General features: G+C 26.2%; 1 protein-coding gene across 1 annotated transcript; it reads right to left on the bottom strand.

The window, feature by feature from the left end:
- Positions 1-910: 910 nt before the first annotated feature.
- Positions 911-16,089, bottom strand: LOC114120786 (homeobox protein rough-like). The gene is made up of 3 exons (XM_027982819.2): positions 15,251-16,089; positions 8,426-8,663; positions 911-1,786 (listed from the first exon to the last, which is right to left on the bottom strand). The coding sequence occupies exons 1-3, from the start codon at positions 15,525-15,527 to the stop codon at positions 1,744-1,746; spliced, it is 558 nt and encodes a 185-aa protein (XP_027838620.2). The 5' UTR covers positions 15,528-16,089; the 3' UTR covers positions 911-1,743.
- Positions 16,090-16,244: the final 155 nt, after the last annotated feature.

The following is a 16,244-nucleotide window of genomic DNA, read 5'->3' as shown; positions in this document are numbered from 1 at the left end:
GTGTTTAGATTATATGTGTAAATAGTATTAGCTTACAATATAATTTTCCAAAACAACCCTATACAATTCTATATCTATAAAATACATAAAAAAGAGAGTTCGCTTGAACTGTCATTATTGCGTTCTGATGTAATCTATTTGGAGCACTCGATACTATCTATACTTTTATAATATATATTTTGATGTATTCGATCAACATAAAGCAGTATATATTTTGGTTTATATTTAGTATTTTAAGGAACCCTTCTTTAAAAAGCATTTAAACAATCATTTAATTAGGAAAATTAGTCATACGTAATCTAATGCACAAAGTAAAAAAAAAATATTCGTATAAATGTTTAATGCAACTGAATTTTGGCATTGAACTACAAATAAAAATATCTCGCAATTCTTATTTGAATATGTTATGCGCTATTGGCTGCATTATAACTGAACTATTTTTTTTTTTTTTAAATATCTACAAGTATATATGATTTTATTCCAGATATTATCCTGATATTTGGTTAGCATTATTATTATCATCCTAAGAACGTATAAATAATATCTATAGGTAATAGTTTTTAATCACTTTATTGTTTATTTAAAAATATTCAACTAGCATTTAAAGCAATTAATACATTAGGTATCTACTAAGTCATTGTGAAATTAGCAAAATCATCAATATATTTAATATACAATGTGATTAGGTATAATATAATACATATAATAAGAGGTAACAATTTTAAACTTTAGAAGTTGCCCATCTTGCCCACCTAGTTTTACAGACAATTGAGACATGGGTCAGGGTGTTAATATACAGCCTTTTTTACAAACTCTGATATGCGCCGATAATTCGTAATACCTTTTCCTCACAAACTCACGTTTGCCAAAATAAATAATGATAATAAGGACACGCGGTTGGTGTTAATAATTATATGTTAACTTTTGATTTATTCTATTAATTAAATAAGTACACTACATCGGTAGCTACAAATAATATAAAACAATATCAAATGACTAGAATACCTATGTAAATATTGTAAACACATATAATATGTGATATTAATTACTTAGTTAGTATTATACTTAACACTATTACCTCATCATACAACACAATCGTGAGTATACAATATGTTAAATAGTATTTAAATATAAAGTATAATATATAAATAGTAATATAATATAACTGCATAATTTATACGCATGAACAACATCCTGTTAATATTATTTTATACGTACGCATACAGTAAGTTGTCGTGGCCAAAACGACAAGCATTTAAATCGTCCGTTTATGAACGTTTACGTTTTTCCGTCCTGTATGTTTACGAAATGTATTATAGTTTCGAATAGTAAAACCCTAAACGTAAATAATAATTTCACTATTCTTACCTACTCATTATTATTATAATATAATAAATAAAATAGTCATAAACGGTGCGAAGAGAGATCTCTCGTAAACAATAATAATAATAATAATAAAAATAAAAATATTAGACATTTGAGAAATTCGTTGCTTTTCGAATGATAAAATAAGTAGATGACAACAACGACAGCATAATACATAATAATATACGTAACATGTCTGTCTTATTTCACGAATTCCACACTTTTCATCCTGTGAGATTTTGGCGCCACTGCCGTTGGCTAGATACAAATATATATCATATATTATGTAGAGCATGGTATAACAGCGATGTGGTGATAATATTATTCCGAGGTAGGTTTATTTTATATTGTTAATGTTTGACCACTCGTAACCCATCGTTAAATCTTCGGTAAAATGAAACCGTTTTGCTGAAACATCTGCCTGGAAAACAAAAACAATAACGTCCTCATTATAGTATAATAATAAATATAATATAAGATAAGAGCTATATTTTACGCATAATATAGGTATATTATTATAATATATCGTGCTTTTTAAATGACTGTGTGTGTTTGAAAATGGATTCAGTTTTACCAGGGGGTAGAATTATTTTAATGGGAACAAAATCATTTTTTTTTTTTTTTTTTTTTATGAATTCCTAAACGTATATATAGATTGTGTATAAATGTTTTTAAACCATTTAAATTTTCCACCCTTAAATAAATTAGTTATTAACAGTCATTCACCAATTTCTGTTATAAATCAATCCCTGGATGTACTTAGCTATTGGTTGTCCTAAATCCTAATCTAATGTTTTTAACTAAATTTAAAATCTTACATAGAAATATAGAACATTTTTGTCACATTTCTTCCTTGCATTAAAATTTGATATTAAGTTTTCTTGTAAAAAAGCATTTTATGTATAAATTACTATTATATCAATAGCTATTAGGTATAACATTATATTGTTAATAAATTATCCATCATACTAAGCATTTTTATTTTTCATACTAGGTGTATTGTATTTATATGTTTAATTAGAAATGTATTTTACAAAGTCAATTTCATTTAACTTTGTCTATACAAAGTGATTTCTTTATCAAACATCACTTATTTATTCAAAATCTTTTTACTTGTTAATATAACTTCTAATCATAATGAAACAATTTTATTTTTAATTGTTTTTATCGTTATGATTTATTAAGTTTTTACTTTTTTGAATGAAAACATAAAATTCTAATTTCATATTCTAAACTAAATGTATTTTTTGAAGTATTTCAATACATAAAAATTAAAATTTAGATCAGTTGAGTTACACGTATTAAAAGTTTAAGTGAACGGAGTAATGAACTAGCATTTTTCGGAGTATCTAAGTACATTCTGCTTACCATTCTGCTAAACTTAACAAAAATGGTTTTACATAACAAAAAATATATTTTTTCAGAATATGAAATTAACAATGTATTTGTTATCATTTAATAAAGAAAAACTTAAAAAAAGTTGCTCAGCGCATTTTAGTGGTGGATGTTTGTCCATCGTCCCTTTGGTCCTAGGACAGGATAGTATAATTTTACTGTAAGTATTCGATTTGAATGCAATATGATTGCATTTGATAAAAAACGATTCTGAGCAGACGAGGGGATCTTTTTTATTTAATTTTATTCGTTTCTATGGTGATAAACAAAGCCATAATTATTTTATATTACCTACATAGTCGAGAAGTTGTACATTTTTTCTCCTTTAACCGCTTTTATTTCAAGTATCATTTCGAAAATTGAAAAATGACCTCTCTAAAGTACCAGTTCAAGGACATTACCTTTCAGAAAATATGCTATACTTGTACTTTTGAGCAAGTTTAGGGGGAGAAAAATGTTTACAGAATAAAAAATAAATAAACATCATTGTAAAACCTATATATTCCTCGCTCCACTAAGAGTCTAAAATTATAACGAAAAGAAATATTTAAAAATATTATCAAAATCATTAATAGATTTTGAGATAATAATTTTTATTGGTTAAAAAACATCCAATATTGTAACTTAAATTTGTACCAATTCACCCAGCCCGAAGGAAAAACATAAGAACCTATACCAATGTGTTTACTCATTCGAATAAATATCGTCACTTAACTATTTTTCAGTAGTTAATCGAAGAATAATATAATTCAAGGTATATGTACTCCGTAACATTTTCCCCGGTGCGGCAAATTCGTTAACTTAAAACTGAATTTACCATATTGATATAATACACGTGCATATACGTCTTGTATTGTTCAGGTGTATAATATATATATATAAGTAAGCCACCGCTCGACCAACAATTAATATAACTTCATAATAAATAATAATTAACATTTTAAACAGCTGTCGGAGACGTGCACAAGACCAATCGAGCTGTATGATTTGATTAGGATTCGTTACGACGCATATTGTGATCTACTATATTATTATGTGAATATATATATAAGGTGCAGGGTAGATACCTATCGAAGAGTGGGGGGAGAACTTAGGTGCAATGTATAATGTACGCGCGCGCGCCGTTTCAATAAAGCACGAGCACCGATGCAAACAACCGTGAAATCCAAGCGGGCGTACGTGAAAAACATGGAAATAACAATAAAAATAATGCGAATAAAATATTATTACGACATCTGACTAATTTTCGCACAGTGCTTTTGTACGGGCGCGAGGTAAAATACGCGGAAACGAATCGGCTTTGCGCCCGACGCGTTTATATAACAATATATCATACACAGCGCAATCATTATATATTATTGAGTTGTATATTATTATAATGCAGTATAGTCATTGCTGCCGTAAGTACGGTAGTTTTTCTCTTCAAAATAAAATATGCGTTCAAGATAAAAGGGCAAAAGTGCTGCTAATATGAACCACATGTCTTTATAATATTTAATATATGTATTGTGTACATCGTACGAGCATTTTTGTTGGTTTAAATATATATAATTCAAAATAAGAACTATGTACTCGTACGTAATAACATATTATGTATATGCGTATCTACCAATTCGTTCACTCGATGAGTCCTTAAGGTGCATTTCGCACGTCCGTTTTCTCTGCTTTACGCATAGCACATGAAATATTGAATATACTTTTTACATTTCACATATATATTTAGTTTAAGTATTGATCTTATAATATTAAGTATCCACGTTAGAGATGAAACTTTATCCGCTGTTTTCGTTTTTTTACGACATTTTAATTTTAAAACGTGTAATGCAATATTTTTAAACTGTTATACTTCTTATACTACTGTTATACGTATAATTAAGCCTACGTACATTTTGAAATTTTGTATTTGAGACAATTGGCACAGCAGGTAGTTGGTGCAAATCTACCAAGCCATCAAGGCATCATATGAAAAATCTGTCGTGTTGTCTAAGTCTAATAGCGTTGTCTATTAAGTCTTTTGATATAACGACCATTTTATTCCACATACGCAATGGGTATAACAATAAAAAACATTTATTTGTAGGTCTATTAATGCTCTAAAAGACAAACATCTGTTAAAATGTACCTTACACATGCACATTAATGCACATTAATGTACAAAAAAGTAAAATGAGGATGTTTCTACAAGACATAGACTGATATTGCAACTCATTAAAAATATATGAATTAATACGAGAAATAAAAACTTAAAAAAAAATACTATATCGATCCATGCTGTCTTAATAATACTATAATAATGATAAAAGTATAATATTATCTGGTTAAGATATTGAAATATTCGAAACAAAACACAATTATTGTCTTTTTTTTTTATTGTATTTAAAACCTTGAACCACATACTAATAGTGTCTAAAAATATCGATAAAAAAAAAAATGATGCAATTAGTAAAATACCCTTAATATGTTTGTATTAAAACGATTCACTATTTACATACCTATACGTATAAATATTTTATGATCATCAAAAAGTTTAAACTAGTTTGTTTGGAAGAAGTACTAGATTTCGAATTAAATTGTGATATTCTTACGCCCAAAATGAAAAAAAATAACTTATATTTATAAAAACATTGATTTGTTTTTATTACATGAAAAAAAAAAATTAATTCTTATTAATTATTGAGATGAGTTAGTTGATGGTAATTTCTTTATGTAATATTAAAATTGATACGTTTTTGAGATTAAATTATCAAAAAGTGTTAGGTTTTTTAATACAAAAAAAAAAATGTCTAATTTTAACCCACTAAATTATTTATGCAGTGTTTATCTACTAAAATGTTGTGGTCTTTTAATTCAACATTTTTTTTCTTGTCTATATAAAGTATTGAATTTTATCTTGTGGTGTGTGATATTATTATTTACGGTAGCGTCCGTCATATTATATCAAGTGCAATATTTTGTATGGCTATAGACGAACAGATGAAATAAGGATGTATTGTTATCGTAAAAAAATTTAACACGTCAAATTGAATAAAAAGTTTATTTTGTGCGGGATTCTACATTATTCTCAATATTTTGAATGTTTATTCTACCGAAATACTGATACAGTAAGTATCTCTGATATCTATTATTATTGTTGTCCACATACGATCATAATATATTATACATCGACGTTAATCCAATCTTCGTATCATTTCAGTGAGTACATATTATATAAAATCTTTTATATATCTTAGACAGCTAAAGTTTTTATGAAGAATGGAGATATAGGTAAAACACAATAATGTTTAATCGCTTAAACAATTTATAATATTATATATTATTTATATATATATATATACTACAGATATGGTTTGGTAGTGACGTAGTCAGAGGGGCATTGGGGTCACACACTCCCTTCACCACCGAAATTTTTTTTTTTTTATCATAATGTAAAAAAATTCCTTTTTAATTTAATTTGTAATTAATTATACCTATTCATAAAGACCTAATAATTATGATTAAGTATTAAGTATGTTTTCAAAATAACTAATTCAAATTAAAAATTAAATTTTATGTTTACGACATATATTAATGTATACTTATCTTTATTAGGTAAATAATTCATTAGTTTATGACTTATAATAATCTTAATACATTTTTATGTAAAAAGTATATTGTGGTTATTGACATAATTGTAGTCATAAGACAAAAATTGATGTATACCTAGTTAATAGTTAATGAACAAAGGTGTCATAAAGTAAAAGATATACGTAGGTAATTTATCATTGCAAAAAATTACTGAAAAAAAATTAAGTGCCCCCTCCTAAAAAAAAATCTGGCTACTGCACTGTGGTGTGGAATTTAATATGATCGTAATGGAAATTAGTCACGATATACAACATTACGACTATAATATAATAAATCAAAACAATTACGATACGTATACTATCTCAAAAATTATTATATTTATATATTTATTTATTTATTTCAACTGGCACCATGCAAATCTTAATTTCGTTTTCAATAACTTATTACTTTCTATTTATTCATTTTTACGAATTTCTTTTGTATTTAATAATGTAATTATTGTAATTAAACTAAATCCCAGGTTTGTTCAATCTAATGATCTTTAGCTATAGTTGTACTTGAAGTCAAAAACTCAACGATATTATTCAACGAAATATCATTTGGTAAACTCATAAACATTAATGCTGGTTTACTATGCCTGACAGTACACCAATAATCAAATTGATAAATAATTTATGTATAATATTTCGATAACGGTATATTTGGCAGATATATTAGTATATTAGTATCAGTTATCAATACATAATGCTTATAATGTTAAAAATGCCGTTTTTATATTTTTTTTCAAGCATTTTTTAGTGTTATCAAGTAATTTAATAAATTTTAGCACATATTTATGCATTATATGATCTTTTAGTGTCAACTAGGAAATTCAAAATATTAAATCAATAAATATTGTTTTCATTATATTATTTACATATAGATATTTTACATCCATTAATATTGTTTTACTTCTAAGAATGATAACATATTATTTGGTATTTTATTGTTATCCCTTTTATTGTTAATTTTGTAAAAATAAAGAAGTGTTAAAGATACTAAAGGTAAAACTATCAATTTTCACCTAAAGTGAGATCATTTAATTGCGTAAAGAATAAATTTTTAAAGATATTTTAATCCAGGAATAATCCCTAATAATTTTTAGTTACACATTCACAATCGTTTTCATAACTTATGGCTATTAATTATTTACTATACTTATACTATAATATAAAACTATATAGAAGGTATGTAATAGGTATAGATATATAATATTTTAATGCAATAAATTAATTTTTATATTATATTCTGTGACTGCTATTTATAATTTTACTATAAACTAATATTTATAATTGCATACTGTTCTTATTGATACATAAAATATGATAAATATATCAAATTTAAAGACCTTGACGTCTTCCTTGATAATAAATTGCAAACTTTCTATACATATTTAAATTACAAATCTCCAAAATATCATGAATTCATAAAATTTTAATAAATCCAATGCCTTTCGTCTTATTTATATATTTTTCGTTAGATCTTATAAGATATATATATAATATCTATATAATATCTATATAATGTATATATTATATTTCATAAAATTCGTATAAATTTAAATTCATAAAAAATATAGATACACGTACCAATATGTATAATATATATACATAATACTTATGTTATGATATTTCAATAATATTTCAATTTCGATTTTAAAAAGATAAAAATTAAAATAAACAATTTCATTCAACATTTCTATTGGAAAGAAATTGAACATATTGGATTTGAAATACCTGACATTTTTAACAAGATCTCAAATATTTTTGTGTTAACAGCTTAGAATTATTTTTTAAATGTGTTTATATCGCTGTATTAAAATTTAAAACATTAAAGGTTAGGTACATACAGTAACACATTATATATTTGCATAATCTACAATCGTCCTGCATTTTAAACTGTGATTATGTTTTTCAAAACGTTATTAAAATGTTAATTATATTTACATTCTTAAATTTGCATAATTTTTAACAACGATTTAATATTGAAGAAACGTTTTGAATGAATAATATTTTATTGCGGTATACGTGATAATACCTAATACAAAAATTATGTATCTCACCTGATTTGTTGGTCGTAATGTGTCTTTTCCAGTCTCTTGTCCTTGGCCCTACGATTTTGAAACCAAATCTTCACTTGCGTTTCAGATAAATCTAATGCAGTGGCCAATTCTGATCTTCTATTCCGGGACACATATTCGTTGTTTCTATATTCCATTTCTAGGCTTAGCGTTTGTTCTGGACTGAACGTAGTCCTCTGCCGCCGAGGCGCCCGGCCTTCTTTCCGTCGTCTCCTTTCAACTAAAAATCATGACACATCATTAAAACTATAATTATAGTGATTTAAAAGCATATTACATTAGTCGAAAAAACTGCAAATATTTTGGTCTATCGAATTTAGCCATTTTCGTAATCTAAACAACTATTTTACATTCCACATTCTGTGGTATTGACTTAAGTTTATTACTATTTACTTTTTATTATTATACACATAATATATTAAAATTATTTTTTTCTTTTTACAAGTAGGTAGTAACCTAACGGTAGTATAGGCAGTTGATTAGGAAACCTACGAAATATTTTCGGCGGCTAAGTATGAGGGTTAATTGTTATGTTCTGACATTATTACACAGTAAACGGTGTATATTAACTTGTAATATAATAATGACTATGCTAGTCATAGTCAGGTAAGGTAACTATACGACTTCCGAGTATCGTATTCCATATGTTATAAGATGTGATTTAAGAAACTTTAGATGGCATATGGTATACTTGTGTATGTCTAATAAGGGTCAATATTAGAAAGATTTAATTTCTACGCTGAGTATTATGTAGTTTTAAGCTACAAAATCTTTAAATACGTCACAAATATATCGGAGTACCTATATACAATTACTTTAAGTACATCAATATTATAAAATAAGGTTTAAATACGTTTTTCAATAATATTAACTTCTTTTAATATGCTGTGAATTGTATTATAATTTATTTACATTTCACGTTATTGTGTAACAATCAATGTTACTGATAATTTAGTGTGCAATGTAACTCAGGCACGTAGTTGGGAAGGTGTTAAAACACTCTTCCCTCAATCGGAGATATAAATATATAATCCAAAAATATATTATTTAATGCTTCAAGATAGGTTAGGATTTTTTATATATTTTATTTTAAAACACTCCTTTTAAACAAAATGTTGGCTATGCGCTTGACAAAATTATTATTTCATTAATCCATATTATAGTTAAAATTTAAACATATCAACGTAAATAAAATATAATATAATCTTTTAAATTTAATAATGATAAAAAAAAAAAAAATAATACTAAAAGTATTCGAAATTATTTACTTATACATGAATACAATAAATAGTATAATAATATAATATATATCTGTAGTTAGGTTATATAATTTATTTAAACAGGTAGATACTAATTTTTTTATAACCAAAATAGTTCCAAAAACCAAATAGTTCATATACATTATACAATAATTATAGCTACCTACAATTGGTCGAAGCAAATTCTATGTATGTATAGAAAATATTTTTACGTTTAAAAAGTGCACTTAATATAAGTATTGGCTTACTAAGAAAAAAAAGATTCATATTTTTGTAATTGATAAATTATATCTATACATTAATATAATACCTTGATAATTAGTTAAGATAATTAAGGCATGTAACGCAATATTATGTTGATTTAATGAATCCTCATTAAACTGTACGTCCTAATTTTTAGCATAACCCTGGAGATATTTTTTTTCCAAATAAGTTAAACACGATTGACTTCTGTAATGTTATGTTATATGCTGGATCAAATATACGTATATAATTTAATGTAGAATAATAATTATTTTACTTATGTAATACAAAATACATTTAAAGGGGCAAAACAAGTTCTGCCTACAGGACACCTACATCATTTAATGAGCTCTTCACTTTATAATAATATTGAAAGTGAAGGATAACTTGACTTAATGTATAGCATTTCAGAGATGAAATAAACATTACTGACATTCGGTTTTGTAGAACGTGTCTTCACTAATCTATCTGGGATGCATGTTATATTCAAGTAAAGAATGATAAATCAAAAAAAAACTCATCGAGACTAACACTTGACACTAGAAAAGTATCATAGATATTATACTGTTATAATTTATAATGCATATTATTATAATAAATTATGAATGCATGCACTGTCGTGATGTCAACAACGACAAATGTTTTCTGATGTATGAAAATACTACATCACCCATATTGATATTGTATCATTTTTATATGCAATTGAAGTTCATAATAATAAACTGTTGCAATTATATGCATTCAACGAGACACTATTCTAGAAGGGTAAAAAATAGAATTACTCGTTAACGGATTTTTATACATGTTACACAACGTGTCATAATAAAAATATGTCAGTCAAGTTACATATCATATTATATTATTTAATTCGTATGACAATAAAATATAGTAATATTATCATGTTGCGTCATTGTATGACAGCATCATTGTGGTCATATCTTGTATTATATATTAAATAAATAAACGGCTAAGTATTGAATTTATCAAAATTAAATAGGTACTCATAATATTATGGTTCATACGACAAAATATGTTCTAAGATCACTACATCATTATGATTATAATACATGTAATGTATTAAAATCGGCTTTATTCGCTTTTATCTTATTTACCTATAAACGTATATTTATTTTTATTGGTGCACAGAATACACTCAACATTGGTTATACATTGATATTATCAAAATGTATGTATAATATTAATACACACACTTCATTTTATTTTTAAATTACCATAAATATAATATTATATTTATTTTTAAATATAAAGTGTAATAAAACATTGTCAAACTCATTGATTATGTAGATGTGCCACGATGTCCATGTAAATATGTGTTTTTTTTTTAGTATAAAAATTAAAATATTATTAGTTTTCAATGTAGTATTTGAATTTTAAATATTATCAATAACTTAATCTATACAATCTATACGGTATGCTAGTATAATGTAGTTATTATAATTAATATAAAAATATGTTAAAATATTATATATTGTTTATCATATAATTCTTAAATATCTTACATGATGCATTATATATTTTAATAGTGATTGTACCAAATAATAATTAATGCGTATAAAAAAAAATAATTTACCCAATAGTACCTAACACCATTCATAGACTTATAATGTTAAAGTGCCAAAAATAAAAATATTAAAATTAATTTACACTACAAGTAGAAGGATGTAGAATAAATATTTTATTTAAATCCTTAAACTGTCATTTAAACGTGGACCTTCAAAATGTAATTTATGATATTTAAAAGTAACATAATGTTTTGAATTATCTTACTGAAATATATGAATGTATGAATTACCTAGTATGTTTTATAGGTTTTATTTAGGTTCGATCGTATTGAACATTAATAAAAAAAAGTTAATGATTCTACTAAATCTTTTCTATATTGATTTCAACCCGACTTCTTTAATTTATAAATATATATTTTTTTAAATACATAAACAAAAACAGTATTCACGAGTCACAACTACTTACAAATATTATATTTTAAATTCTGAGCAGAACGTTAAATGTACTGTATCAATACTATTGATTAATACAGTAATGCTTGTATTTTATTTTTTTTTATCAAATATATTAGTATATTACGCGTTAACACAATTTATAAAAGAAAATATACTTTTGATTTTCAATTTTAATATCTTTTATAGAAAAAAAAAAATCTAATAGATACTTTGGAATAAAAAATGGTCAGTATTTTTATAAATTATTAAGTAAAAAAAAAAACAAAAATAAAATAAAATTATAAGCCAGCAATTTTTGCACAAAACTAGTTTTAAACAAAATAATTTTTGCTGTAATTCAAAATATAAATTACTGCAAGTATTTAAATCTCTATAAAATGTTTACGATTAGCATTTCCTATATTATATATTATAATTTTCAAAATAATTTGACTCTCTTTAAGCTGTGTATGTAAAAAGATTTAAGATTTATTTTTTTCAGATAAATATCGATGACAATTTTTTGCTCGGTCAAAAAGTTTGAAAATATTATACAAGAAACTTCATTTATTTATACCAAAACCAAAAAATTCAGAAATATATAACATATTTTTTATATACATTTTTTAATTTGAATTTGAACGAAATCAGATATTTAAATGAACAAAAAAAAATTGTAGTTATTTTGTCGTAATTTAATAAAAATGTTTGTGGAGATTTGAAACTTTTAGGTATAATAATAGATATATTATATATTCAATTTAACAGTAAAATATTTGTGAGCACAACAGCATTTAGATTAATTTTATTATATAAATAAATAGTATTATAATTGATAATTATTATATAATAAATGCGATGTTTGGGGCAATGCAGTTATTAAAAGAATAATTCAAACTACTATATTATTATTGATATTAAAATAAATGATTATATGCTAGATAAATATATCTTAAAATCTACTCAATAATATAGTAGTATAAGGCGATATACTATCTTCGCTTAGAAATGTTTAATAAATGCGATAATTTATTATTAAATTCAAATTGATCATAAACATTATACATAATATATTAGTCATATAATAGTAACCTTTTGAATAAAGAAGTTCAATCAACACATACTATACAACAGATCGGTTATACCAATATTTTACCTCCCTTTTTTCCACCATATTTAAAACAATTAGTTATATAGTATATACAACTCAAATTATTATGTAATCTATGAAATAACTATAAAATTGTTCAACCAACATTATTTATGTTAACTAATACACAATTTTTTTATATAAGCTGCTCAATAATATCTAAGAACTGTTGTGTTTTCGATAAAGATGTTTACACATAATTTGAAGTAGTTATACCTGATTTTTAGCTAAAATAGTTATGCTATTTTATCGTTAGGTGCTTAAATTAATTATTGATTTCATAATCTAATGCAAATGACTTTTCTAAATACGTTAATGACTAATGAGTAAATATCGTATATCGAAATAAAAAAATGTCTTATATAAGAACATAGTAATATACATAGTGAATAAAAGAAGTATACAAAAATATATGCACTTAAACATCTATTTTACTTCACCGTCAATCGATATCAAAAATTAACACGCATTGCCTAAATATTGTCTCGTATGATAATATTATAATAATATTAAAAATTATAATTTTATTATAATGTTAGGTATGCTTCGAGATGTAGTGTTTCAGATAAGACATATTTTACACATTAGAAATAATTTTCTAGCATAATTAATTTTATATAGTCACGTTAGAATGTCGCTTACTTAATAATATAAAAATTATTATCGATTAATGAAGATAAATGAATTAAAATGATAAACGTATTCGTACACAATAACTATCTAATTTCTATAATCTGTATGTGGTCACAATTGTATACGGTTATGAAGGGTAATTATTTTATCGTGAACCTTAGTTTATTAAACTTTCTAGAAAAACGGTAAAATCTATATTTTATGTTTTTCTATTATTTAAAAACCTATGATGTTTTCTTATGAAACTGCTTTGGTGGATTTATGATACAAAAATCACCATAATATATTATATTTGAGAGTTTGTAATTTTCACTAAAATATAGGTACGTAATTTTCTACATCGCAAGTAGTTGAAATTGATATTAGTAATTAGCAAAATGAATAACTATTGACTATCAGTGTTGAGCAGTGAGCACTATAAAATTGTTCACACTATCGATTAGTAATTTAACTTGACAGACCCAAACGACGATAATAATTAAACTATTATTAATTCATACATTTTTAATTCAATAACTTTTTTTATAATAATAAGACTTTTTATTTGTAACATAAAAATACATACTAAATTGAATTAATTTTCCTTAAAATAATGTAATTATTATAATAAATAATATGTTTGTTATGTATTATTATAGCTTATAAGACAAAGCTTTTAAGTCAATACTGACGTATCATAGAATGGTGTAAATAGGCTGTGAAATGACCACTTAAAATTAATAAATAGAATATTCAATGTCTTTAGTTCTCATATCTCAATAAATTCATATTATACTCAAATATCTAAACTTTTATGATTATTTTTTTAATAGTACTTTTCTTATAATAATTGATTTAGATTTTGGTGCAAATTACATTGTTATAATTAATTAGGGTTAATTTTGGTGCGAATTCACTATACCCATATATCTGTGTATATAACATAACTCTTGCGTGGAGAGACTTCAGTAATTTTTCACACCTAATTCATATGTTTAATTACACTTATATCGGGTGGTCTATTTAACGTAAAATTGTTAACATTTTTGAAAAAAAGTGTAAAATAAATATATTTTCAATTTTTTAATATTATCACGTTTTATCTTTTTTACTTTTTTAACCATCATAAATGGCCTATCTGACCCTATGCATTTTTAATTGTCTTATTTCAAAGTAATTTTTTTTTATATACCTACAAATCAAATTTCAGTGAAGTAATTTATGAGGTGTATTAGCAACTAAAGTTAAAATGAGGAGAATGAAGTGGTACAACAGAATTTTACCTGATTTATTGGATGACATGACTGATCTACACCATCCTTTCAAATTCTAAATATTTATAGCTTTTAATGTACGAAATTTGATTCGTATAGTACAAAATACTTTGAATGATTTTCTGCTTCAGAATATGAAGTTAAAAATTTATGTTATCGTTCAAAAGATAGGTAATAAGTAACTTAAAACGTGATATAAAAAAAAATAGTTAATATTATATTTTACATAAAATATAATATGTGTATGGTGCACCGACATCGTACAACCAGCCCATATAATTATATTGTCATCGTCAAGCGGATATACTCACGGAAAGCCGTCAAACCGGCGGCAAACGTGTGTTCGACGTACGCTGCTGTGGGCCGGACGACCACGACGGTGTGCTGCTGCAGCGGCGGATCGGAAACGGCGGCGAGCTGTACCGGAACAGGCGGCCGCCGCAATCCGTACCACTGTTGCAGCGGTACATCACCGTGAAGTGGACGGCGGACGTGCTCAGCGGCGGTGGCTGCGTCCGTCTCGTACAACATAGCGAAAAACTTTCTGGGCGACAGCGGCCTGCGGACGGCCACTCCGGATTCGGTCATGATTGCGGCGGCCGCGGTTTTTAATTAATATTACGTGTGCGGTGTGCGCGCCGGGTCCGAAGGGACTGGACACTTCCGTCGCCACGCACGGTAGACGACGTCGACGCGCCGCCGCTGCGGGAGGCGTGTCCCTTGCATTTATGGTTATTGTCATTAACAGTGTTTTTAAGGGTTGATACCGAGTAATCCGATCCACGCATCGGGAGGGGTAAGGGACGTACGTCGTCCGCGCGCACGCGCTCTCTCACTTCCCCGCCATCGAAATCCCATGCACGCCCTCCGTTTTCTTAACCACTCGACCGTTTTAGTCGCGTTACCTCCCCTTTGGTACACTCGGCAGTGTGCATACCCGACCGCCCTGCTACTGCAAGTGTGGTAAACGGTATCTTCTTTACGTAATAATTTATATTACTTGGTCACTGGCATATCAATTAATAGGTTTACGACAATTATGCGCAAGTCTTATTCTTCAATGCATACACTGATAGATAGGTACGTATAATATTATATCTGTCGACATCAGTTGAGTGACAGCTGACTATCATTCCGGTATCCGGTATCGGGCGAATGGTTTTTAGAAAATAATACGATTATTACCTATACGTCGCTGTTAAGTTAAATTACATAATTGTGAAATATGAAATTAAAATAGTTAAGATTATTGTTGCTGCAATAAGCATTTTTTAAAAGAAAATAATTTGTCAGTTGTGACGACCT

The sequence above is a fragment of the Aphis gossypii genome, chromosome 1 (genome assembly GCF_020184175.1).
Source record: "Aphis gossypii isolate Hap1 chromosome 1, ASM2018417v2, whole genome shotgun sequence".
Classification (NCBI taxonomy): Eukaryota; Metazoa; Arthropoda; class Insecta; order Hemiptera; family Aphididae; genus Aphis; species Aphis gossypii.
The sequence above is the reverse complement of the archived record's forward strand: the minus strand, read 5'-3'. Positions and strand labels throughout refer to the sequence as shown.

What these genes read in the sequence shown, in the direction of transcription:
- LOC114120786 (XM_027982819.2), bottom strand. Translation starts at nt 15,527, where the DNA reads ATGACCGAATCCGGAGTGGCCGTCCGCAGGCCGCTGTCGCCCAGAAAG. An exon ending in CGCCGGTTTGACGGCTTTCC is followed by an intron (nt 8,664 to 15,250) that starts GTGAGTATATCC and finishes CATGATTTTTAG; the next exon opens with TTGAAAGGAGACGACGGAAA. An exon ending in CATTACGACCAACAAATCAG is followed by an intron (nt 1,787 to 8,425) that starts GTGAGATACATA and finishes TTTGTTTTCCAG; the next exon opens with GCAGATGTTTCAGCAAAACG.